The sequence below is a fragment of the Cetorhinus maximus genome, chromosome 3, assembly GCF_964194155.1.
Source record: "Cetorhinus maximus chromosome 3, sCetMax3.hap1.1, whole genome shotgun sequence".
Classification (NCBI taxonomy): Eukaryota; Metazoa; Chordata; class Chondrichthyes; order Lamniformes; family Cetorhinidae; genus Cetorhinus; species Cetorhinus maximus.
Window position 1 is genome coordinate 51434035 of NC_135881.1, and position 26294 is coordinate 51460328.

The 26294-nt window shown below is 42.4% G+C and overlaps 1 protein-coding gene across 5 annotated transcripts in view; it reads right to left on the minus strand.

The window, feature by feature from the left end:
* Positions 1 to 20426, minus strand: part of armc3 (armadillo repeat containing 3) — a 177509-nt gene extending 157083 nt beyond the window's left edge. For 3 of the 5 annotated variants that reach the window (XM_078538263.1, XM_078538239.1, XM_078538235.1), the window contains exon 1: positions 20100 to 20426. In XM_078538263.1, coding sequence (XP_078394389.1) covers positions 20100 to 20194 — 95 coding nt within the window. In that variant the 5' untranslated portion in view covers positions 20195 to 20426. Of the gene's footprint in view, positions 1 to 18712; positions 18922 to 20099 lie in introns of those variants that run through there. The other 2 variants (XM_078538252.1, XM_078538256.1) reach the window with 2 other exon arrangements.
* Positions 20427 to 26294: the final 5868 nt, after the last annotated feature.

Consider the following 26294-nt stretch of genomic DNA (forward strand, 5'->3'; position numbering starts at 1 on the left):
TAACAATGTCATAGATAAGGAATTCCTGGAGTGTAAACGGGATGGTTTTCTGGACCAACACTTTGAGGAACCAACTAGAGAACAGGCCATCCTAGTCTGGGTATTGTGTAATGAGAAAGGAATCATTGGCAATCCAGTTGTGTGAGGCCCCTTGGGGATGAGCGACCATAATATGATACAATTCTTCATCAAGATAGAGAGTGACGTAGTTGATTCTGAAACTAGGGTCCTGAATCTTAATTAAGGAAACTACGATGGTATGAGGCGTGAGTTGGCTATGATGGATTGGGAAACGTTTCTTAAAGGGATGATGGTGGATAGGCAATGGCAAACATACAATGAGCGCATGGGTGAACTGCATCAATTGTTTATTCCTGTCTGGCGCAAAGGTAAAACAGGAAAGGTGGCCAAACCATGGCTTACAAGGGAAATTAGAGGTAGTATTAAATCCAAGGAAGAGGCAAACAAATTGGCTAAAAAAAAAAACAACAGACCTGAGGATTGGGAGCAGTTTAGAATTCAGCAAAGGAGAACCAAGGGATTGATTAAGAAAGGGAAAATAGAGTACAAGAGTAAGCTTGCAGGGAACATAAAAACTGACTGTAAAAGTTTCTATAGGTATGTGAAGAGGAAAAGATTGGAGAAGACAAATGTAGGTCCCTTACAATCAGAAACAAGGGAATTTATAATGGGGAACAAAGAAATGGCTGACCAGCTAAATACATACTTTGGTTCTGTCTTCACAAAGGAGGACACGAATAACATACCAGAAATGTTGGGGAAGACAGGGCTTAGTGAGAGGGAGGAACTGAAACAAATCAGTACTAGTAGGGAAATGGTGTTGGGGAAATTGATGGGATTGAAGGACGATAAATCCCCAGGTCCTGATAATCTACATCCCAGAGTACTGAAGGAAGTGGCCCTAGAACTAGTGGATGCATGGTGGTCATCTTCCGAGATTCTATAGACTCTGGAACAGTTCCTACAGATTGGAGGGTAGCTACGGTAACTCCACTATTTAAAAAGGGAAGTAGAGAGAAAACAGGGAATTATAGTCCAGTCAGCCTGACGTGGGGAAAATTCTAGAGCCCATTATAAAAGATTTAATAGCTGAGCACTTGGAAAACAGTGGCAGAATCGGACAGGGTCAGCATGGATTTACAAAAGGGAAATCATGCTTGACAAATCTACTGGAATTTTTGGAGGATGTAACTACTAGAGTTGATGAGGGGGAGCCAGTGGATGTCGTTTACTTGGACTTTCGACAAAGTCCCACATAAGAGATTAGCGTGTAAAATTAAAGCGCATGGGATTGGGGGTAGTGTATTGAGATGGATAGAAAACTGTTGGCAGACAGGAAACAAAGAGTAGGAATAAATGGGTCTTTTTCCGAATGGCAGGCAGTGACTAGTGGGGTACTGCAGGGATCGGTGCTGGAACCCCAGCTATTCACAATACATATTAATGATTTAGATGAGGGAACTAAATGTAATATCTCCAAATTTGCAGATGACACAAAGCTGGGTGGGAGGGTGAACTGTGAGGAGAATGCAGAGATGCTTCAGTGTGATTTGGACAAGCTGAGTGAGTGGGCAAATGCATGGCAGATGCAGTATAATGTGGATAAATGTGAGGTTATCCACTTTGGTAGCAAAAACAGGAAGGCAGATTATTATCTGAATGACTATAAATTGAGAGAGGGGAATGTGCAATGAGATCTAAGTGTCCTCGTACACCAGTCACTGAAGGTAAGCATGCAGGTGCAGCAGGCGGTAAAGAAGGCAAATGGTATGTTAGCCTTCATAGCGAGAGGATTCGAGTACAGGAGTAGGGATGTGTTGCTGCAATTATACAGGGCCTTGGTGAGGCCACACCTGGAATATTGTGTGCTGTTTTGGTCTCCTTATCTGGGGAAGGATGTTCTTACTATAGAGGGAGTGCAGCGAAGGTTTACCAGACTGATTCCTAGGAAGGCGGGGCTGACATATGAGGAGAGATTGAGTCGGTTAGGATTATATTCGCTTGAGTTCAGAAGAAAAAGGGGGGGATCTCATAGAAACCTATAAAATTCTAACAGGACTAGACAGGGTAGATGCAGGAAGGATGTTCCCGATGGTGGGGAAGGCCAGAACCAGGGGTCACAGTCTGAGGATACTGGGTAGACCATTTAGAACTGAGATGAGGAGAAATTTCTTCACCCAGAGGGTGGTGAGTCTGTGGAATTCACTACCACAGAAAGTAGTTGAGGCCAAAACATTGTATGTTTTCAAAAAGGAGTTAGATAAAGCTCTTGGGGCAAAAGGGATCAAAGGATATGGGGAGAAAGTGGGAGCAGGCTATTGAGTTGTTTGATCAGCCCTGATCATGATGAATGGCGGAGCAGGCTCGAAGGTCTGAATGGCCTACTCCTGCTCCTATTGTCTATGTTTCTATGTCTATGCTTCTGGAGGACCACTGTGCGAGCTTACAAATATGCAGCTGTGTCCTTTAATTTCTAGCATTCTGGCTTTACATGTCCTTTTTTAAGACAAAGATAGCATGTCGGTTACCTTAAATCAACTTTACCCTTCAAACTCTCTCTTTCACTACTCAGAGGGAAGTTTGTTTTGTCCCCCAGGTCATTGTCTGTATATTGATCCGATCTCTTGTCTCTCCAGTTTTTGAGTTCACAAACAATGGCCTGTAGCTAACATGCTTGTGAGATAATTCATATTTGTTACCATTACTGAACTTCTCTTGTCTTAGAAATTTTATGGTTTTCCAGATGGGACCTTATTCCCATAAGGGACATTCCTTTTAAATTCTTCAATTAACCCCTCTAAGGTTTTAAAGATCCTGATCAACCTTCATAGACCTAAAGCACTGATCAAATGTCATTTGCTTTCCTCTAGTTTTCTCAAACATAGGTTCTATCTTCACCAGCCCTCCAACTCATAGATGTTTGCAGCACAGAGGAGGCCATTTGGCCCATCTCTGGTCAACAAAGGTCTGACTACATTAATCCCATTTTCCAGCGCTTGGCCCATAGCCCTGGAGGCTATAGCAATGCAAGTGAATATCTAAATAGTTCTTATATGTTACGAGAGTTTCGGACTCAACCACCCTTTCAGGCAGTGAGTTCCAGACTCCCACCACCCTCTGGGTGAAAATATTTCTCCTCAACTCCCTCTTAGCCTTCTATTTCTTACCTTAAACCTATGCCCCCTGGTTACTGACCCCCTCAACAAATGCAAAAAGTGCATTCCTATCCACCCTATCTATGCCCCTCATAATCTTATACACCTCTATCAGGTCCCCTCTCAACCTTCGCTGCCTATCCAATCTTTCCTCATAGCTCAGATTCTCCAGCCCAGGCAGCGTCCTGGTAAATCTCCTTTGCACCCTCTCCAGTACAATCACATCCTTCCCATGATGTGATGACCTGAACTGCACGCAGTACTCCAGTTGTGACCTAACCAGCATTTTATACAGTTCCAGCATAACTTCCCTGCTCTTTTATTCTCTGCCTCGGCTAATAAAGGCAAGTGTCCTTTATGCCTTCTTAACCACCTTAGCTACCTGTCCTGCTACCCTCAGAGATATGTGGTCATGCACACCAAGGTTCCTCTGATCTTCAGTACTTTCCAGGGTCCTACCATTCATAGTGTAATCCCTTGCCTTGTTAGCCCTCCCCAAGAGCATTACCTCACACTTTTCCAGGTTGAATTCCATTTGCCACTGCTCTGCCCACCTCACCGGTCCATTGATATCCTCCTGCAGTTTATGGCTATCCTCCTCACTATTTGCCACCCTACCAATTTTCGTGTCATCCGCGAACTTCTTGATCATACCTCCTACATTTAAGTCCAAATCACTTATGTACACCACAAACAGCAGGGGTCCCAGCACCGAGCCCTGCAGATCCCTACTGGAAACAGACTTCCAGTCAAAGAAACATGCCTCTACCATCACCTCTGCTTCCTGCCTCTCAGCCAATTTTAGATCCAACGTTCCACTTTGCATTGGATTTTACTTTCTTGACCAGTCTGCCATGAGGGACCTTATCAAAAGCCTTGCTAAAGTCCATGTCGACCACATTAAATGCATTACCCTCATCAATACTCCTGGATACCTCCTCAAAAAATTCGATCAAACTTATCAAACACGACCTTCTCTTAACAAATCCATACTGACTATCCCTGATTAATCCGTGTCTCTCCAACTGCAGATATATTCTGTGCTTCAGATTCCGCTTGGTGATTAACCCAAAAACAGATATTTTCTTTTGGCTGGTTTGGGTATTCTTCCCCAAAACTTTCTGGCTGGCTGCCCCTGAGAGTCTGAGTCTATAAGCAGCAAGAACAGCTGCCTTCTCTTTTGTATCCAGATGTTAAAACTGGTACTTTTCTTTCAATAAGTTTTGGCCTGGGCCACTGTCCACATGAGAACCAAGTCACATGGGCTTGTCTCTGGGTAGACTTCTTCTGGAAAGACTTCACATGCCACTTTCCGCTACCCCATTTTACCTTAAATTGAAAGATACAGTTTAAAACATAACCGTCTTATAAAGTCCAGCCATCATAACAAAAGTATTATGTCCATCAAACACTCTAGAAGGCCCTATATCTCCAGTAAACATCTCACAAAATCAACATACTCAATAATGGATGTTTGACCTAAATTGTTTATTGTGCAGATGGTACCACTGTACTACAATGAGGGTGTCAGCTGGGGAATAGGAGAACCCCTACAGAAGTTGGGGTAAGAAAACCCAAAGAGTGCATGTAGGTGGGAAGGACAAAGGCTGCAGGTGGGAAAGTTATGGAATCCTGATAGATTGCTTAAAACATCATAAATTAAGCCCATCTAAAATTATTGGGAATGCTCAAATAGGAACAAAACAATATTCCACCAGTGATGTTGCCATAATGGATTTTGCCTGATAAAATGAGTTTTTTTTTTACTTTTTACTGCAGTTATCCCAATAAAAAGAAAATATTTAGGCATTCAAGGCATTGAAAACAAAATTGGAAAGTGACATGCAATAACAACAATGGATGAAAATAATATTGTAGCTTTAGTGAAGAATTAAGTTAATGTTCCTCATTATAACATCTTCAAAAGAAATAAAGAAGCAAAAAGGGACCAGAATGGCAGTATTAATGAAGAAGTAGCAGTTTCAATCAAATCAGCATCTTCATTGCAACTTCTTTAAATACAGGATTTCTACTTCTTTCATCAAAGACTTTCACAGAATCAAAACAGCTCACTCTGGAACAAGTTACATAAAGGTGTTTATGTGTAAAAACAGGCCTAGGAACATAAGTACAAATTTTGTCAAGAGTCTTTAGGTGGCTTGTTTATAGTCATAGAATATGAAAGTCTAAATATGAACAGTTTTCCACTGAGTTTAAAAGGCAGATTTACATCTGATGGGCTCAATATTATTTGAGGAACAAACATTACAGTAATCGCGGCAAAAAAGTCGACCCAGCCTGTAAGATTATCCTATTTTTCCTGTCCCAAAAATGATGCTTTTGCACATACTTGGCATATAAATTGACCCCCCTTTTTAGCCACGACATACTATACTTGCATTAGTAGTCAGCCTCAATTTTTCATCCCTCAAATATGTTTTACTTATTGGTACTTTATAACTGAGCACAAATGATGAAGCAAGTGATATGGGCTGTGTTGCAAAGATGCACTGAATTTTAAGAGATACCCACTCTTTGCATTGAGTACCAATGGCATTTCAAAGTTGCGACCACCCACACTGTGGGTTCAATTTTATACTCGGTGAATAAATTGACCCCCATTTTTGGAGGGATTTTTTTGAGGCTTCATATTCCTACTTATACTCCTACATCTACAGTATTTCTTTGAAATCTGCTGTTATAGGAGAATCTATCAATCACTGAAGAAAACTACCAATATTGTTCCATGACAAAGTCCTCCTTTAAAATTCAAGTTTGGTAGCAATATTATTATTGACAGGCCAAATGGCCTACTTCTGAGCTGTAACCATTCTATGATTATAACTGCTCCTGCCTTGAGTCTAAGTTTGTGTGGTGGCATGCCCATTGGATGTGGACTGTGTAGAAACTCTGGAGTGTTTAGACTGTTGATATCTTCTTCATCTATAAAATCAACACTGATGCAGCCTTTTAATTCATCTGACAGCTTTTCTTCAATATTTTCATTCAAATCCAGTGATTCTTTATTTTTAACACAAAGAATAGTTGTGTCAAATAACTGTGCCTGCCATTTTACCACATTTAACCAATTCCATCACCTGATCAACCCCTTCCATGCCACCTTTCCCCCGCTATTCCCTCTCTCTCATTCCATCCCAATCCCACTCTTGCCTTCTCCATCCCTTCCATTAATACTATCCTATCCCTCACAGAAAAAATCCCTCCAGTCAGGGTAACTTTGTTTTTGGGCTCACCTTTCCTTTCGCAATTTTGTTTCTCTACCGACCCTGCCACCCTGCTACTGCTACCAATCATTGGCAGAGGCCCTCCAGTCCTCCACACGCCCCCATGCCTCTGCGTGTGGCAGGGGCCACCCACCAAATAAACCCACCAGCAGACACGCCCCTTAAACTGACCATTTGAAACAGTCTGGACCGACAAAAACTGAGTATTACCATTATTATAAATTCTATCAGAGCACTGGGTTGTAAGGGTTTACTAGAGGTTGAAGACAGAATCCAGAAGTTATCGAAGTAGAAATGGTACAATTCTTAGTGCACATCACAAGCCAGCAAACAATGCAGATGAATTATAGGGAAAAATCTGCAGGCAGTTTGGATAGATGTGCAGAGCAACTGAGCAATAATGCTGAGCCATTTTAAGTAAGCAAGGCAAACTGGTCAAAGTTAATACATGTGGCCAAAGTAAAGCAGAATTTTAAAAAGCATTCAAGGCTTCTCCCTAGATAGTATGTTTCTAGTCCAAAAAGGAAAGAGGCAATATCAACTACAACTTGCAATTATAAAGCAGCTTTAACATAGGAAAATATTTCAAGATGCTTAACAGTCGCATAATCAGACAAAAATCGACCTTAAAAGGAGATATTAGGAAAGGTAGTTAAAATTTTGGCCAGTGAATTAGGTTTTAAGGATAGTCGCAAACAAAGAGAGAAGTGGAGGAAGAAGAGAGGTTTAGGCAGGACATTTGAGAACTTAGGATCGAATCAGCTAAAGGCATGGTAGGCAAGGCTGGGGAGGATGCATAAGATGCCGGATTTGGAGGAACACAAGAGATTTTAAACAATCTGGGGGCTTGAGGAGATTGCAGAGATGGAAGCGGCAAGACCATAAAGGGATTTGAATGTGAAGATGAGAATTTTAAATTTGAAGCATTGATGAAATGAAAGCCAATGTAGGTCAGTGATCACAAAGATGAATGCTACATGGTGTAGGTTAGGAGGTGAACAGTTGAGTCTGGATGAGCTCAATTTTATCAAAAACAGATCCCACATATGGAATTACAGAAGCCATAAACTTCAATAACATGCTTTCAAATAAAAAATAATAAATTATTTCTGTTATGAAGAAACACAACTCTTTACACAATATATACAAGCAATACTGTATCATTATGCAGTCGACCATTTAAAAGAGTAGGGAATTATCCCTTCTAACATAATAGTAAACTACCATCTTTTAGCGGAAGATATAATAAGCCAGAATTTACTATCAAAATAATGGTGAGGCCAATGGTGTTAGCCATTATTAATGCGCAAATCAGGCAAAATTTCAGATGAGCAGAATTGCACAAACGTCAAGTTGCTGTTTGATGTATGCCTTAATTATTGCTAAATAACCTCTCTGGCACTGAAAAATAACTTTTACGCATGTGGAATCTCACTCTTCCACACTTTAATTGTTGCTAGAGATATAAAAATTGACATTTTTACTTCAAACTTTTCTTTTGTCTTTTTCTCTCCCTCTCTCTCGCTCCCTTAATTCAATCTTTCTTTCCCTCTCCGTTTCACTTTCTGTACCCAAGTTGACACTGAATTCACTATTCTAACATACACTTCCTGGTGTATGTTAGGGATATGCTTGGATCAGGAGTCAAAAAGTTGCTTGCCCTGTTCTCACAGGTCCCACATGTCCTGTAGAAGAAGTTGTGATGTTTGGGTCTCTAATTTAAAGCAATTTTCCGTGCAAAAAGTCATAAGAATGAAACGGGCAAGGGGAAATCTAATAAATGCTGGCACAGTAAATTCTGGCACAACAACTGAAGCGCTTGAGACATTTTACTATATTAAAGACACTACATAAATGCAAGTTGTAATTAAACATTGGTTCAAAAATGCAACTAAATTTCTTTCCTGTTCATTAATGAATTTGTTGCCAATGAAATGAGAGATATGGAGACAAAGTTACACAACCAATAAAATTGATGTCATTATCCACTAAGTGATTGGGGGAATTCAGTGTTTCCATTTTTAACAAAGGTCACAATTGTTGATCATTGATAATAACCCTGCTGGAAAGTTCACCTGAACAAGAGTTGATAAAAGGATTGGGCTCAATGAATTTCCCTGATTTATACCCAACTGACCTAATTTGTCCCAGGGGGCATAGGTACACACAATATTGATGAGGAAAAAAATTCCTTTGCACTATCAAAAATTCAAACCGAGCATTCAACTTTCATTCTCTTACATCCCAGATTCTGCACCAAGACAGCCCTGGTCTAAGTCACAAGTGTCATCCTCTGTGACCTTGGCTATAGTGGGTTAGCATTTCTTGTCCCCTTTGCAGCATTTGATAAAGCCAACTACACTGTCCTCCTCCATTATCCAGCTCAGTGGACTTACTTTTATGTGTTTCCATTCCTACTTATCCAAATACAGCCAGAGAATCTTTAGCAATGGCTTCTCCTCTCATCCCAGCACTAGTATCCTCCGTCCACCTCAGAGTTCTATCCTCCAGTCCTTTTTCTCATCTACATAGTATCTCTCAAATACAGCATCCAGAGGCATACAATTAGAATCCAGTGTATGTTGATGATGCCCAATTCTATTATTCCACCATCTCCCTTGATCCTAAAACTATCTCCATGCTATCCAGCTTGGAAAGACACTTCTTCGTGCAAAAAGGTAGGGGAAGTATGGAACTCTCCCGCAAAAAGAAGCAGATTCTGGCTCAGTTAATAATTTTAAATCTGAGATTGATATACTTTTGCTAGCCAAAGGTACTAAGGGATATAGAGCCGAGGATACAGATTAATCATGGTCTCACTGAATATAAGAATATACTCCATGCGTTGAATGGCCTAATTCTGTTCCCATACCCAACATCAAGTCACAGATACATTATAACTTCCTTCAACTGAAAATTGGGAAGGCTGAAATCATCATTTTGAGCTCCTGTCATCAACATTACCCGCAACTCTATCCACCCTGCCTACCTGTTTTAAGCTGAACCAGGCCATGCATGGCCCTGATATCCTGTTGACCCGAGATGAGTGTTAAGTCCTACATTCTACCCATTATGAAGAGTGCTGATTTCTGTTTTTGCAATACTTCTCACCTCTGCTGCCAAAATTGTTTTCCATGCTTTTATTACCTCTGGACTCAATTGTTCCACTGATCACTTGACTGGTGCGCCATCCTCCAGAAACTCCAACTCATCAACTGAAACTCAGGACCTGTAGCCTGTACCATCAATTCTTTGCACTTTTATAGTGGGTCACTGTTCCCCAATACATTAAATTTGAAATAAAAGCAAAATATTGAAGATGCTGGAAATCTGAAATAAAAACAGTAACTCCTGGAAAAACTCAGCAGGTCTGGCAGCATCTATGGGGAGACAAACAAAGTTAACGTTTCGAGTCCAATATGATATGACTCTTCCTTGAAACTTAAATTTTAAATCCTCATTTTCAAGCTGATTCCCTCCCTCTGCAACTTCCTTTAAACTTACACAACTTCCTGCACACTCTGGTGCTCTAACACTAGCTTTTAGTACATCCTTCTTCCCTTCACCACCAGTGGCAGGCTTTCCTGGAACTCTCACCCTGAACCATTTCAACTGTAAAGACCTTCTCATCCTTTCAATAAAACTTCCAGGTACTCAATCCTAATCATTCAATCTGTGACTTCGCTTCATTAGCCTATTTCAATTTATAAAATGCCTTAGAACTTTCTACATTAAAGCTGTTATATAAATGCAAGTTGTTACTTTTGCTAATGATATGGAATTTTAGAAAGAATTGTACTGATCAATTCCTGCCAGGTTAGTGTTTCAGGTTCTCCAAATAGTGTCCCATTTAAAATTATCACACACTTTGCTTACCTTTTAATAAAACAGGAAAAAAATACACAGTTACTCTTGTCCTTCTGGGGGATCAAAGGTTAATGCAACCCAGTCTGAAGAGTTGAAAATTCATCTACTGTACATATACAGGGTGCTGCCTCACAGCACAATGCTACAGATATCATGAATGAAGACTGATGGAAGAAATGGAACAATTCAAACTAATGCAGTAGACAAATGCTTCACTGAATTGATACAAAGGTTCATTAAGGCAGAATAGACAGATCTTTTCTCTGTATCAACATCTGCATGCAGCTATGCATGATATAACACTGGGTGTCAAAAGTAGTGTTTCATTCTCCAGCACTGACATTCACCTTGGTGATGTAACTAAAGAACTTAAGTAAAAAAAAACAAGGATTTGTTCTTAAAAAAAAGGCAGTAAAAAATTGATTTATATGGGTATTGTCAAAACCATTGTTTAATTCTAACATTAAGCTTCCAAAAAAATATTTGTTGCGATCAGTATTCTGAGGTATAGGTCCCTGCACAGCTGAGAAATTCCAAATTGCTATTCCTGCCTTCTGTGTTCTAATAATTATCACTGTCAGTGCTCAGTGTCATAACTTCACCAGCATTCACAATGACTTCTGAAGTGTAAACAAGGAAAAACTTCTTTATCTAGCGGGTGGTTAAGATCTGGAATGCACTGCCTGAAAGTGTGATGGAGGCAGATGCAATTGTGGATTTCAAAAGTGACTTGGATAATTATCTGAGGACAAAAATATTTGCAGAGCTACGGGGAAAAGGCAGGGATGTGGGACTATTTGAATAGCTTTTACAGAGAGCCAGCACAGACATGATGGCCGCCTTCTGTAGTTCTATAATTCCATGCGCAGGACAATACAGAAATTCAAAAGCTGCTGACAGTGATTGTACACTACTCTAGAGAGTGCACTGTTGAGATCTCCCCACAGTGCAATCTGTGAAGTAACAATAACTTTAAATTTTATACTGTTAGGTTCGCTGAAAAAAGCCTTGAAAAAGTTCCACTTTGTTGAATGAGGTGTAACTGGGGTTTTAATATTGTATTAAGTTCACAATTACTGCTCAACACTTTCACAGAATTGGAGGCTGATCTTATATTCATAGAATGTCAAATTTCTCCATATAAGAAACACATTTTTAAAATTTAAAATTTGATTATGTATGATATTTTAGTTTCTAAATCAAGTTTCTTTTAATTTAAATTCTTGGATAGCAAAAATAAATGATTATAAAGGATTATCAATGGTTTTATCTTCCTGGTTTGCTGTCTGTGAGAATACTTCAATGTGCTTGGCTGCTTACCCTGTTTGCTGACAGCACTGCTGCTGATACCTGGAGATACCCTTGACCTGGAGCCAGGTTTAAACTGCCGTTGAGAAAGGGAAAGTCACGGCACAGAGATCGCAAGATTTTTGTGGTTAGCTTCCTTTAAGGTTAACAGCGAGCACCGTTGCAAAATCCAACCATTATTGTGTTCATTTGGTTGTTATTGCTGCTTGTCCTGTTGGTGTTGGGTTCTCAAGAGGAGCTGGGCGTTGAAATGGAGCGCGAGAGGATTTGGGCATTGAAAAGGAGCGCAAGAAGAGCCGAGATTTGAATATGAGAGTGAGAGGAGCTGCAAGTTGAAAAGGAGCGCGAGAGAAGCCGGGCGTTGAAAAGGAGCTTGGCGGGGAGCCAGGAGTTGAAAAGGAGCTGGAAAAGCAGAGATGACTGAGGGAGTTCGGTGAGGAGGGAGGAGGTGCTCCTTTCCTTTTCCACTTTTCTTCAGAAAGAAGAGCTATGGTAAGTAGGACTTGGTGAGTAAATTAGAAAAGTGTAATATTTTTAAACAAGTAGCTATACTTGGATTTAACTGAGAAGCACCAGGAATATGGGAAAATTAGGGCCAATATAATAAAGTAATACAAATAATCCAAAGTAGAATAAAGTTAACGTAAGGTAAGTAGAGTTAAGACATGGCAGGGCAGCTCAGTCGAGTGGAATGCATGTCCTGTAATATGTGCAAAGTCATGGACGCTACCGATGTCCTTGACGACCACATATGCAAGAAGTGCTGCCAGCTGCAGAAACTTGAGCTCCGGGTTTCAGAGCTCTAGCAGCAGCTGGAGTCGCTGTGGCACATCTGCGAGGCTGAGAGCTACGTGGATGCACATTCAGAGAGGGGGTCACACCGCAGCTTAAGGGCCTGGAGACAGAGGGGGGGGTGAGTGACCATCAGGCAGTCCAAGAGAAGTAGGCAAGTGGTGCAGGAATCCCCTGGGGTCCCACTCACCAATCGATTTTCCATTTTGGAAGCTGGTGAGGGCGCTGGTTCCTCAAAGAGTGCAGTCAGAGCCAAGTTTGCGGCACCGCGAGCAGCTCGGTTATACAGGAGGGTAGGAAGAAAAAAGAGCAATAGTGACAGGGGATTCATTGATTAGGGGAACAGACAGGTGTTTCTGTGGCCGTAGACATGACTCCAGGATGGTATGTTAAATCCCTGGTGCCTGGGTCAAGTATGTCACAGTGCAGCTACAGGACGTTCTTCTGGGGGAGGGAGAACAGCCAGACGTTGTGGTCCACATTGGTACCAATGACTTAGGTAGGAAGGAGGATGTGGTCCTGCAATCAGAATTTAGGGTGCTAGCTAAAGAATTAACAAGCAGGACATCAAATGTAGTAATCTCTGATTACTCCCAGTGCCACTTGCCAGTGAGTACAGAAATAGGAGGACAAGACATATTAATGCATGGCTGGAAATATGGTGCAGGAGGGAGGGCTTTAGATTCCTGGGACACTAGTACTGGCTTGGGAGATGGCACCCGTGCAAGCCGGATGGGTTGCACCTGAACAGAGCTGGGACTGAGTTCCTTGCGGGGCATTTTGCTAGTGCTGTTGAGAGGGCTTTAAACTAATTCAGTGGGGTGTGGGAACCAAGAGAAAATATTAGAGAGGAATACCAAGGTGCACAAAATGCTGGGAGGGACAGAGAGCACTAGTATAGAGAATAGTAAGTTAATAGGTGAAGTCAGGGTGAGGGAGAAAGTAACAAAATCTAAATCAGGGTTACTGTGCATGTATGTGAATGCATGGAGCACAGTAAATAAGATTGGGGAGCGCAGATTGCCATGTGGAAATATGATGTTGTGGCGATAACAGAGAACTGGCTCAAGGAAGGGCACAATTGGGTGTTAAATATTCCTGGGTACAAGGTGTTCAGAAAAGATAGGAAAGGAAGGAAAGGAGGGGTGGCGGAATTGGTTAAGGAGAGCATTGCAGTGCTGGAGAAAGAGGATGTGCCAGGGGGTTCAAGGTTCAATTTGGCTAGAGCTAAGGAACAAAAAGGGTGCAATTACATTGCTCAGTGTAGTCTATAAACCACCAACTGGGAAGAAGGAGGTAGAAGAACAAATCTGCAGGGAAATTGCAGAGAGATGCAAGCATTATAGTTATAACGGGTGACTTTAATTACCCGATTGTAGACTGGGACAGTGGTAGGGTAAAGGGCGGAGAGGGGCAAAAGTTCCTAGACTACGTTCAGGAAAATTTTCTACAGCAGTCCAATCCAACAAGATGTGCTATTGGATCTGGTTCTTGAAAATTAGGTTGGCCAAGTAAATCAAGTATCAGTGGGGGAACATTTAGGAGAAGGTGATCATTGTACTTACGTTTTAGGATGATGATAGAAAAGGATGATAGGCAATCCAGAGTAAGAATAATTAACTAGACGAGAGCCGACTTTGATGGGGCATGAATGAAGCTGAGCCAGGTAGACTGGAACAAAAGATTGGCGGAAAAAACTGTAGCTGAACAATGAGCTACCTTCAAAAAAGAATTGGTTCAGGCACAGTCAAGGTATATTACATTGAAAGGGAAAGGTAAGGCAAACAAATCCAGAGCTCCCTGGATGAAAAAGGAGATAGAAATTAAGATAAAGAAGAAAACATGTGCTTATGACAGGTGTCAGGTAGAAAATACAATTGAGAACCAAGAGAAATACAGAAGGTTCAGAGGGGAGGTGAAAAGGCATATTAGAGAAGTGAAGAGGGATTATGAGAAAAGACTGGCAGCCAACATAAAGGGGAATCCCAAAGTCTTCTATAGGCAAATAGTAAAAGGATGATAAAAGGAGCAGTTGGGCCTATTAGGGACCAAAAAGGGAATTTACGTATGGATAAAGGGGTCATGGCTGAGGTATTAAATAAATATTTTGCATCGGTCTTTACCAAGGAGGTAGATGCTACCCAGGTCATGGTGACAAACAAGGAAACTCTGTCACTAGAAGAGTTCAAAATTGATAAGAGGAAGTGTTGAACAGACTGTTAGTACTTAGAGTTGACAAGGCACCAGGACCGGACAAGATGCATCCAAGGATATTGAAGGAAATGAAAGTAGAAATTGCAGGGGCACTGGCCATAATTTTTCAGTCTTCCCTAGAATCAGGGGGGGGGTGCCAGTAGACTGGAGAATTGCAAACTTTACGCCCTCGTTCAAAAAAGGTTGGAAGGATAAGTCCAGCAATTACAGTCCGGTCACTTTAGCTTCAGTGGTGGGCAAGATTCTAGAAACAATTATTCGGGATAGAATTAGTATCACATGGAAAAATATGGGTTGATAAGGAAGAGCCAGCATGTATTTCTAAAGGGGAAATCTTGTTTAACTAATTTTCTGGAGATTTTTGAAGAGATAACAGAGGGTTGATGAGGGTAATGCTGTTGATGTGGTGTACATGGACTTACAAAAGGCATTCAATGCAGTGCCACACAAAGGCTTGTGAGAAAAGTTATTGCTCATGAAATAAAAGGGACAGGAACAACATGGATACAAAATTGGCTAAAAAATGGGAAGCAGAGAGTAATGATGAATGGATATTTTTCAGGCTGGAGGAAGATTTGTAGTGGAGTTCCCCAGGGGTCAATATTGGGACCCGTGCTTTTCCTGATATATATTAATGATCTCAATCTTGGTGTGCGGGGAACAATTTCAAAGTTTGCGGATGAAACGAAGCTTGGGAGTGTTGTAAACTGTGAGGACAGTGCAGAACTTCAAAAGGGCATAGACAAGTTGGTGGAGTGGGCAGATAGGTGGCAGATGAAGTTCAATGCAGAGAAATGTGAGGTGATGCATTTTGGTAGGCAGAACATGGACAGACACTATAAAATAAGGGGTGAAATTTTGAAGGGGGTGCAGGAGCAGAAAGACCTGGGTGTGTATCTGCATAGATCATTGAAGGTGCCAGGACAGGTGGAGAGAGCAGTTAATAAAGCATATAGTATCCTGGGCTTTATTAATTGGGACATAAAGTACAAGAGCAAGGAGGTTAGGCTGAATATATATGAGACATTCGTTAGACCTCAGCTGGAGAATTGTGTGCAGCACTGGGTATCACATTATGGGCAGGAATTTCCGGTCGTTCGGAGCACCTGGGAAAGGGTCCACCGCCCGTGATCGGCCCCTGACCACGATTTCACACTGGTTGGCTAATTAACGGCCAGACAGTGTTAAAGGCGCGCTGAGAAGCTCAGCGCTGCCAGGGTGGGGGCGGGAGGAATACGAACGCTGAAGTCTGAGCATGCGTGGGGGGATGCACTGAAAGCTCCCTGAAGGCACAGAGCTGCCTCACGGAGCTGAAGAATTGTGGAAACGAAAATAAAAAATAAAAATAAAATTAAAATTGAGAGAAACATGTCCCCACATATGACTCAGTCACATGTACAGGGACACATTAAAAATGTCTAAATTTTTTCTTAAATTACTGTTGGAAACCTCATCCCGCCCACGGATAAGGTTTCATAAAAAATTCAAAGGCTGCCTGGCCAATTTGCCCGCCCACCAACCATAAGGTTGGACGGGCAGCAAAAAATAGGTTTCAATTAATTGATTAAGGGCCTTAATAGCACTCTTAATTGTCAACAGGTGCTCTGCCGACTCTCACGTGCAGCTGCCGACCAAAATATCGCGCGTTATTTTATGCCCGATTGGGTCGGACACATGCCCACCCATGGGACATAAAATTCTGCCCTATAGGAAGGATGTGAACAGATTGGAGACAGTGCACAAGAGGTTTACAAGAATGGTTCCAGGGATGAGAAACTTCAGCTATGAGGATAGATTGGAGATGTTGGGATTGTTCTCACAGAATCACAGTGCAGAAGAGGCCCTTCGGGCAATCGAGTCTGCACCAACACGTGAGAAACACCTGACCTACCTACCTAATCCCATTTACCAGCAAGTGGCCCATAGCCTTGAACGTTATGATGTGCCAAGTGCTCATCCAGGTACTTTTTAAAGGATGTGAGGCAACCCACCTCCATCACCCTACCAGGCAGTGCATTCCAGACCATCACCACCCTCTGGGTAAAAAAGTTTTTCCTCACATCCCCCCTAAACCTCCTGCCCCTCACCTTGAACTTATGCCCCCTTGTGACTGACCCTTCAACTAAGGGGAACAGCTGCTCCCTATCCACCCTGTCCATGCCCTCATAATCTTGTACACCTCGATCTGGTCGCCCCTCAGTCTTCTCTGCTCCAATGAAAACAACCCAAGTCTATACAACCTCTCTTCATAACTTAAATGTTTCATCCCAGGCAACATCCTGGTGAATCTCCTCTGCACCCCCTCCACTGCAATCACATCCTTCCTATAATGTGACGACCAGAACTGCACACAGTACTCCAGCTGTGGCCTCACCAAGGTTCTATACAACTTCAACGTGACCTCCCTACTTTTGTAATCTATGCCTCGATTGATAAAGGCAAGTGTCCCATATGCCTTTTTCACCAGCCCACTAACGTGCCCCTCTGCCTTCAGAGATCTATGGACACACACGCCAAGGTCCCTTTGTTCCTTAGAACTTCCGAGTGCCATGCCAATCATTGAATACTTCCTTGTCAAATTACTCCTTCCAAAGTGTATCACCTCACACTTTTCAGGGTTAAATTCCATCTGCCATTTATCTTCCCATTTGACCATCCCGTCTATATCTTCCTGTAGCCCAAGACATTCAACCTCACTGTTAACCACCCGGCCAATCTTTGTGTCATCCGTAAACTTACTAATCCTGCCACCCACATAGTCATCTATATCGTTTATATAAATGACGAATAATAAGGGACCCAGCACAGATCCCTGTGGTACACCAATAGACACTAGCTTCCAGTCACTAAAGCATTCTTCTGTCATCACCCTCTGCCTCCTACAACTAAACCAATTTTGAATCCACCTTATCAAATTACCCTGTATCCTATGTGCATTTGCCTTCTTTATAAGTCTCCCATGTGGGACCTTGTCAAAGGCTTTGCTGAAATCCATATAAACTTCATCAACTACAACAACCCTCAACTACACACCAGGTCACCTCCTCAAAAAATTCAATCAAATTTGTTGGGCATGACCTCCCTCTGACAAAGCCATGCTGACTAACCCTGATCAAACCTTGCCTCTCCAAGTGGAGATAGATACTCTCCTTCAGAACTTTCTCCAATAGTTTTCCTGCCACTGACGTGAGGCTCACTGGCCTGTAGTTCCCTGGCTTACCTCTACAACCCTTCTTAAATAGCGGAACCACATTAGCTGTTCTCCAATCCTCTGGCACCTCCCCTGTGGCCAGAGAGGAATTAAATATTCGGGTCGGAGCCCCTGCAATCTCCTCCCTTGCCTCCCTCAGCAGTCTGGGACACAAATCATCGGGACCTGGAGATTTGTCCACTTTTAAGCCTGCCAACACCTCCAATACCTTGTCACTCCCGATATCAATTTGCTTAAGAATCTCGCAGTCTCTCTCCCCTAGTTCGATTCCTTCATCCTCATTCTCTTGGGTGAAGACGGACGTGAAGTATTCATTCAATACTCTAGTGATGTCCTCTGGCTCCAATCATAGATTGGATAGAAGGAGGCTAATAAGAGATTTGATAGAGATGTTCAAAATCATGAGGGGGCTAGATAGAGTAGGTCGGGAGAAGCTGTTCCCGCTCATAAAAGAATCAAGAATAAGAGGGCACAGATTTAAAGTGATTTGCAAAAGAAGCAAATGCGACATGAGAAAAAACTTTTTCACACAACGAGTAGTTTGGGTCTGGAATGCACTGCCTGGAAGTGTGATGGAGGCAGGCTCAATGGAGGCATTCAAGAGGGCATTAGATGATTATTTGAATAGAAACAATGTGCAGAGGTACGGGAAAAGGCAGTGCTATGGCAATGGCACCCGGTCATAATGCTTACTTGGAGAGCCGGTGCAGACACGATGGGCTGAATGGCCTCCTTCTGTGCCATTAAGATTCTGTAATACTGGCCCAGATCAGAACCCATTTAGTTGAGATAACATATTCTTGTCTTCAGTTTAGTTCCTATATCAATTAGTTCAAAGAAAAGATCTGCTGTATACTAGTAGCCAACAACAATACGTCAAGTGTTAATAATTAATTTACCTGGAGGTGCCGGGAGGTCTGAGGCTTAACAAAATGTCATCTAATGGTGTTGCTGATTTTCTCAATAGGGGGGAAGCAACCCGCAAATTATTGGCATAATTTCCGTAAAAGTGGCGACTGTTTTCAGCGACTTAATCGGACAAGTTTATAACAGGAACATTCACAATAAACGTAACTTTAATCTCTGTGAATCTTTGTCTGAAGTTTATTACGCCTCGTTTAAAAATGCCAGCCCGTGGAGAGGCACAGCATCATTGCCCGCCTGAGTGGTGTTGCGAAGGATGGGTCTGGCCACGCTGCCGCGGAACGCTCCAAGTAGTTGGACCGTGCCGTACCACCTGTCCCTGGTGGAAAAATTTATGCAGAAAAACACCTTTGACCACAAGTCCATCAGGCAGTGGTCAGCACGTAACGTCCTAGAGGCCCTGAGGGATAAGGAGAGGGTGGACCCTGTGGGATGGTTCCCCGAGCAGACTGTCAAAGTCATTTGGCAGAATGCCTCATCGCCAGAACTTTCCAACAAGCACCAAGACGTAGCTTGGCTGGTGGTGAGAAAGGCCCTCCCCGTCAGATCCTTCCTACACGCCAGGAGTCTCACCCCCTCTGCACGATGCCCTCGAGGTGGCTGTGGTGGGGAAGAGACCGTTGTTCACCTCCTTGTGGATTGTGCCTTTGCAAAGAAAGTCTGGAGAGAGATGCAGTGGTTGCTGTCGAGGTTCATCCCGAGCAGTTCTGTGACACAGGACTCTGTGCTCTACGGGCTGTTCCCAGGGACACACACCGAGACAAACATCAACTGCAGCTGGAGGATCATCAACTCGGTGAAAGACGCGCTTTGGTCTGCCCGAAACTTGTTGGTCTTCCAGCACAAAGATTTGTCCCCGACCGATTGTTGCGGACTGGCACAATCCAAAGTCCAGGACTACGTGCTGAGGGACGCACTAAAGCTTGGGGCAGCTGCCGCAAAGGCGCAATGGGGAAGGGTCGCTGTCTAAGACCTTTCTACCACAGCGCACCGAGAGACTGGGAACTGTTTAGAGCCCCTCGGGCTGTACAGATCAAAATGAAAGGCTGTAAATGACTGTAATATTGTTTGTACTGATGCACCTGGTGATACATTTTGTAAAAGTTTAACCTGGATTGTACCCTTGTAATGTTGTTTTTGAAATGGTTTTGAATGTGATTGAAGATTTTTATGAATAAAGTATATTTTTACAAAAAAAAAAAAAAAAAATCATTGCCCGCCTGAGCACCACAGAGGCTGCAGGCCTCGACACCGGGACTGGACACGAGGAAATAACCCGAGAATAAATGAGTCAGTTGCGGATTGATCGCCGCCTTTTCCGGACGGGCCTAGCTGTTCCTAGCCCTCTATGAGGACACTCACCCGGCTCCACAGGCTTTCCCTCGCCGGCTGCTTCCCACCCGCGGCCCCGGGCGGTTGCCAGGCGACAGGAAAACACCGCGCGCAACGTGGCACATGAACTGCAGCTTCGCGGTGAGGTGAAAGCAGAAAAGCGGGTTTTGCGAGAGGTGGAAAATCTGACATTTTCTACTGTTTGCACCCAAGAAATGTTAGCTGGCGGATTAAACATCAGGGGAAAAATAGTGGTAACCGGTGACTTTCTCCATTTAAACTTGTGGAGCGGTAACTTTTCGACCGGGTGGTACATTAGGGTCTGCTACCTTTTTAGATGTCCTTTGGCAGCGTGTTCCATTGTGGGATAGTCCTTGTTGATACATTGTCTTGGAAACAAACGGTCTTTGCCTTGTGTTTTGTCATTGCCAGAGCGCACCAGGTGCTTGTTTCTGTCAATTCCCACATGAGCATTTACCTGCCTTTGCTCGTTGTCCCTTGGTAACCTTACTGAATAAAAACCGATCTCAACCTTGAAAGCTTCAATTGGCCTAGAATGAAATAAATCATGTATATGCCATTAAATTGCACTTTTACTTTGTTTTTATTATCTTTCAATGGCTGCTAACATGCAATGTGGCAAGTTTGATTAAGAAACTATAGCATTTGTTCTTAAATAATCAGCACAAGCAAATATTAGTAGGATTTACAATACAATGTGAATTTATTTTATTATAAAACCTCAGAATATCTATTATATTGTGTCCACCTAGTCAAACAATCTTCTTATGTCTGGAACAAAAACAATAAATACTGGAAAAGCTCAGGAGGTCACAGCTTTTGTGGAGCAAAAAGACAAGTGAAGGGTGTGGAGCCTACCTTTTGTTCCTCATTCATTCAGCACTACTTCTGTTCCAGGCATGTCTACCTTTATAACATTCAATTCTTTCCATAGATTTCATTTTCCATTTTTGTTTCAGATCTGCAGCAGCCTATTTTTGTTACTATATCTGCTGAGGTTCTAACAAATATCTAAAAAGATAACTTCTAAATTGTACTTTAGATTTAGTGCGTGCTGCTTGCTGGCCTGATGTAAATGAAGCCAGGTCCTCAAAATCATGGTATCTTCTTTACCTTATGTGCAGAAGACTGCCTAGTGCACAGTCAAAATCAGTGCAATATAACTTAAGAACTATGTTTCCCTAGATATTGGGGAGGTGCCAGAAGATTGGAGAGTGGCAAATGGGATACCTTTATTCAAGAAAGGACGTAAAGACAGTCCTAGCAACCACAGGCCAGTTAGTTGAGTGAGGTTTTAGAAAAAATCAACAGGCACTTAGAGAGGTTTGAGTTGATTAACGAGAGCCAGCATGAGTTTGTAAATGGCAGATCATGCTTGACTAATCTTATTGACTGTTTTGATGATGTAACAGAGAAGGCAGATGAGGGAAATGAAGTGAATGTTGTCAATATGGATTTTAAGAAAGCATTTGACAAAGTGCCACATAAAAGGCTGGTTAAAAAACTGAAGCTAATGGAATTGGAGGGTCAGTGTCCAATTGGATTGTAAAAAATGGCTTAAGGACAAAGCAGCAAGTCACGATAGATGGTTGTTTTTTGGACTACAGAGTGGTAGACAGTGGTGTTCCCCAATGATCAGTGCTAGGATCATTTATTTTTTTGATTATATATAAATGACTTAGATTTTAGAATACAGAATAAAATTTCAAAATTTGCCAACAATAAACTTGAAGGAGCAGCAAACAGTGATACAAATCACCTGCAACAGGACACAGCTAGGCTAGCAGAATGGGCAGACATGTGGCAGATGGAATTCAATACAGAGAAGTGTCAGGTGATGCATTTTGGCAGAAGAGATATGGAGAGGCAATATAGACTTAATGACACAATTCTAAAGAGTTTGGAGGAACAGGGGGTGCATGTACATCAATCTTTGAAGGTGGTACGACATATTGAGAGAATGGATTGCAAAACATATGGGATCTTAGGCTTCAAAATAGAGGCATTGTGTACAAAAGCAGCAAAGTTATGCTGAACCTTTATAAAGCTTTGGTTAGGCCCCAACTGGAATATTGTGTATTGTGTCCAGTTCTCGTCACCATATTTTAGGAAAGATGTGAAGGCCGTTGAGAGGGTGCAGAGGAGATTTACCAGAATGGTTCCAGGGATAGGAATTTTAGTTACAAGGTTGAATTGGAAATGCAGGGGTCTGTTCTCCTTGGAGCAAAGGAGATTGAGGGGCGATTTGAAGAAGTGTACAGGAATATGACAGACTTAAATAAGGTAAATAGGGAAAACTCTTTCTTCCCATTAGCTGATTGTCCCTAATCCTTGTACACAGACTTAAGATTTTGGGCCAAAAACACAGGGGGAATGTGAGGAAGGACATTTTAATGCAGCAAGTAGTAATGACCTGAAACTTGCTGTCCACAAGGGTGGTGGAAGCAGAAACAATCATTGATTTCAAAAGGAAATTGGATAGGCACTTGGAAGCAATAAACCTGCAGGGTTACAGGGATTGAGCAGAGGAGTGGGACTGACAGGATTACTTACTTGGGAGCTAACATGGACGTGATGGGCCAAATGGCCTCCTTCTGTGCAGTAAATGTCTCCATGACCAGCCAGAAGTGTATTGCAATATACAAGTTTAGAGGTAACAAAGGTATGAATGAGGGTTTCAGCTGCTGATGAGCTGAGGCGGGCAAAGTCGACCGATGTTACAGAGGTGGAAAAAGTCTGTCTTAGAGACAGCACAAATATGAAATCCGAAGCTCATCACAGGGTCAAATGTGACACTAAGGTTGCAAACAGACTGGCTTAATTTCAGACTATTATCAGGGAGAAAGATAGAGTCAGTAGTTAAAGAACAGAGTTTGGAGTGGAGCCAAAACAATGGTTTTAGTCTTCCCCATATTAAATGGGAAGAAATTCCTGTTCATCCAGTACTGGATATCAGCTAAGCAGATTCATAATTTAGCAACAGTCGGGCAGTTGAGAGAGGTGGTGGTGAGGTAGAGCTGGGTGTCATCAGTGTACACGTGAAAACTAAATTGTGCTTTTGGATGATGTTGCTGAGAGGCAGCATGGAAAGAAAAATAGGCGAGGGCCAAGGACACCAGAGGTAATGAGGCAGGAGCAGGAACAAAAGGCATTGCAAGTGATTCTCTGGCTACGATTAGATAGATAAAAATGGAACCAGGTGACAGCAGTCCCGCCTAGCTGGATATCAGTGGAAGAGGAATTGGAGGAGGGTGGTGTAGTTATCGGTATCAAAGGCTGCAGAGAGGTCAAGAATTATGAGGAGGGAATGTTTATCTTTGTCACAGTCACATCAGATGCAATTAGTGATTTTGTTAAGAGCGGAAGATTCAAACATGGGAGTTCAGGTAAAGATGGGAACAGATTTGGGAGGCAATAACAAGTTCAAGGACTTTGAAGAGAAAAGGGAAGTTGAAGATGGGACAGTAGTTTGCAAGGATTTTGGGTAAGGGTTGGTTTTTTTGAGGAGAGAGATGATGATGATAGATTTAAAGGAAAGAGGGACAACACCTGAAAAGAGAGAACCATTTGGAATATCAGCTAACATGGGGACCAGGAGGGGTATTTGGGTGATCAGTGGTTTAGTGGAAATAGGATCAAGGGAATAGGAGGTGGGTCTCATGGACAATATGAACTCGGAGAGAGCTTAAGAAGATGGGAGTTCAGGGCTAGGGCGGGGTGAGCATCATAGGAAGTTTGGCTAAGTGGGCTAATGGAAGTATGAGTCGTGGCAGAGGCAGCGGATTGGATTATCTTAATCTTAGTGACAAAGAAGCCCATGAGCTCCATGCATTTATTGTTGGAGATAAGAGTGGAGGGGACAAGGGAGAGGGGTTTAAGAAGATGGTTTGCTGTAAAGAAAAGCCAGGGATTATCTTTGCATTCTAAGAGTTTTGAGCAGTTTTAACAGATAAGAGCAGGTCCTGGAAATGTTTTATGTGGTTCAGCCAGATCTGGCAGTGGGTGGCTAAACCAGTTGTCCGCCATGTCCTTTCAAACTTTTGACTTAAGGGAGGGGAGTTGAGGGCCGTACCAGGAGGAAAAGCTCAGGTGAGAGACAGCAATGGTTTTATTGGGACTGGGGCATCAAAGGTGGAGCTGAGGGTGATCATGCTCTTCCTAAAAATGTTGGCCTGCCCCCTCAGCTATAGGGAGTGCTTTACCAAATGAGACCTTGATAGGGCAAAAAGAATCAGGGAAGGATGTGGAATATATGCTCACCCACAAAGCCATTTTCAAAGCTGAAAAAAGCCACCAGTGAGCAACACTTTAGTAGCAGCTGGTAATTCCTTTGTATTACTTAAAAAAATCTTTTTCTATTGAAGCTTTTCATTTTGTAGTCATGAGAATAATCTGCAAGAATACCAAATGTAAAGGGAACAATAATTTATACTTTAGGACAAGAAAGTGCTGAATAGTTAGCAAGTGAACTCTGGTCGGGGCATTGCCATAGGGAATGTACTAGTTAATGGTGACTGACAGTTAATTGCCAAGCGTTGTTTGAAATTTAAACCAGGCAGCTTGACTCTCATTGGTCAAGACATTGCCCTAAGGAATGAACCAACAAATGGCAGTCCCTTATTTTGTTTAACTGAAAGATGTGCAATGTGTGTACACATTCTTTGTCTGCAAAGAAGGCCTAATAAAAACAACGATAACATAGTTTGTTTTGACATAAAAAGAGAAGTATTACATTTATAAGGATGAGTCATAAGGATAAAGATAAGGGACCAGATTTTGCGGTCCTGAATGCGTGGGAGAAAGAAAATGGTGGCCAGACCATGGATCTGAAAGTCCCACATCCCATTTCTGGCTCCAGCTATTTTCAGTGTTTGGGAAAGGGATCGGCTCTGGAGCCACATACTGCTGCTTGGAAGTTGGCGGCACCATTCCGAAAGTGGGTATTTCAGAACTTCTACAATTTGTCAGTGAGGCAGCCATGCTTTGGAAACCTTTCTAAATCACACCTGGTGAGTTGAAAGGTATGAAGATGTCAACCATGGATTGGAAGCTGGAAGCATCTAAAAGGTGAGTAAAAATAATGTTGCCCCCTTTACAGTCCATCACAAAATAACGTAGCCTGAGTTATATCTATGTTTACTAAAACGAGTTCTGACAGTGCTGTGATTGGAAAAGATGAGAACATTAAATAAAATTGATATCTCTGACCACTGGCAAGCTGTCAAGTGAAAGAACAGCATTGTAAAAGTGGAAAGGTCATCAGAAAGATTACAACAGCTGATCCAGTTGATAAAATGCTATTCTGCATTGTACAATATGGAAAATATAGTCCAGTGTCAGACCCAGAGCTAATTATTTACATTCTCTCCATGGCTTTCACTTATTTTTAAAGAAAACCTCAGCCATTTGTTTGGCTGTTCCAAAGCTTTGACAGACGTCTGAGCCTTCCTTCAATATTTAAAGAATAGCTCAACCATCTGTTTGACTGTTTCAAAGCTATGGAAAACGTCTGAGCTTTTGGCTGTCTTCAAAAAATCTAATGGATTTTGTCCTGTAGGGTTTTTTACATAGTTGTTCAGGGGAATGTAAGTTTGATGGCTTGGCTTCCTTGCAAACCACAAATGCATTCTGCATACAGGTGTCCAGCAGAATGTGAACTTGTTTATTTTGACAGTTTTATGAGCTTCTGAAGGGGATAATCATTTTAAGTGCCTATTCAAGTAACGTCCATTTATTTTGAGAGATTTCACAGAATCACAGAACCTCACAGTGCAGAAGAGGCCCTTTGGCCCATCAAGTCTGCACCAACACGTGAGAAACACTTGACCTACCTACCTAATCCCATTTACCAGCACATGGCCCATAGCCTTGAATGTTATGATGTGCCAAGTGCTGATCCAGGTACTTTTTAAAGGAAGTGAGGCAACCCGCCTCCACCACCCTACCAGGCAGTGCATTCCAGACCATCACCGCCCTCTGGGTAAAAAAGTTTTTCCTCACATCCCCCCTAAACCTCCTGCCCCTCACCTTGAACTTATGCCCCCTTGTGACTGACCCTTCAACTAAGGGGAACAGCTGTTCTCTATCCACCAGGTCCATGCCCCTCATAATCTTGTACACCTCGATCAGGTCGCCCCTCAGTCTTCTCTGCTCCAACGAAAACAACCCAAGTCTATCCAACCTCTCTTCATAACTTAAATGTTT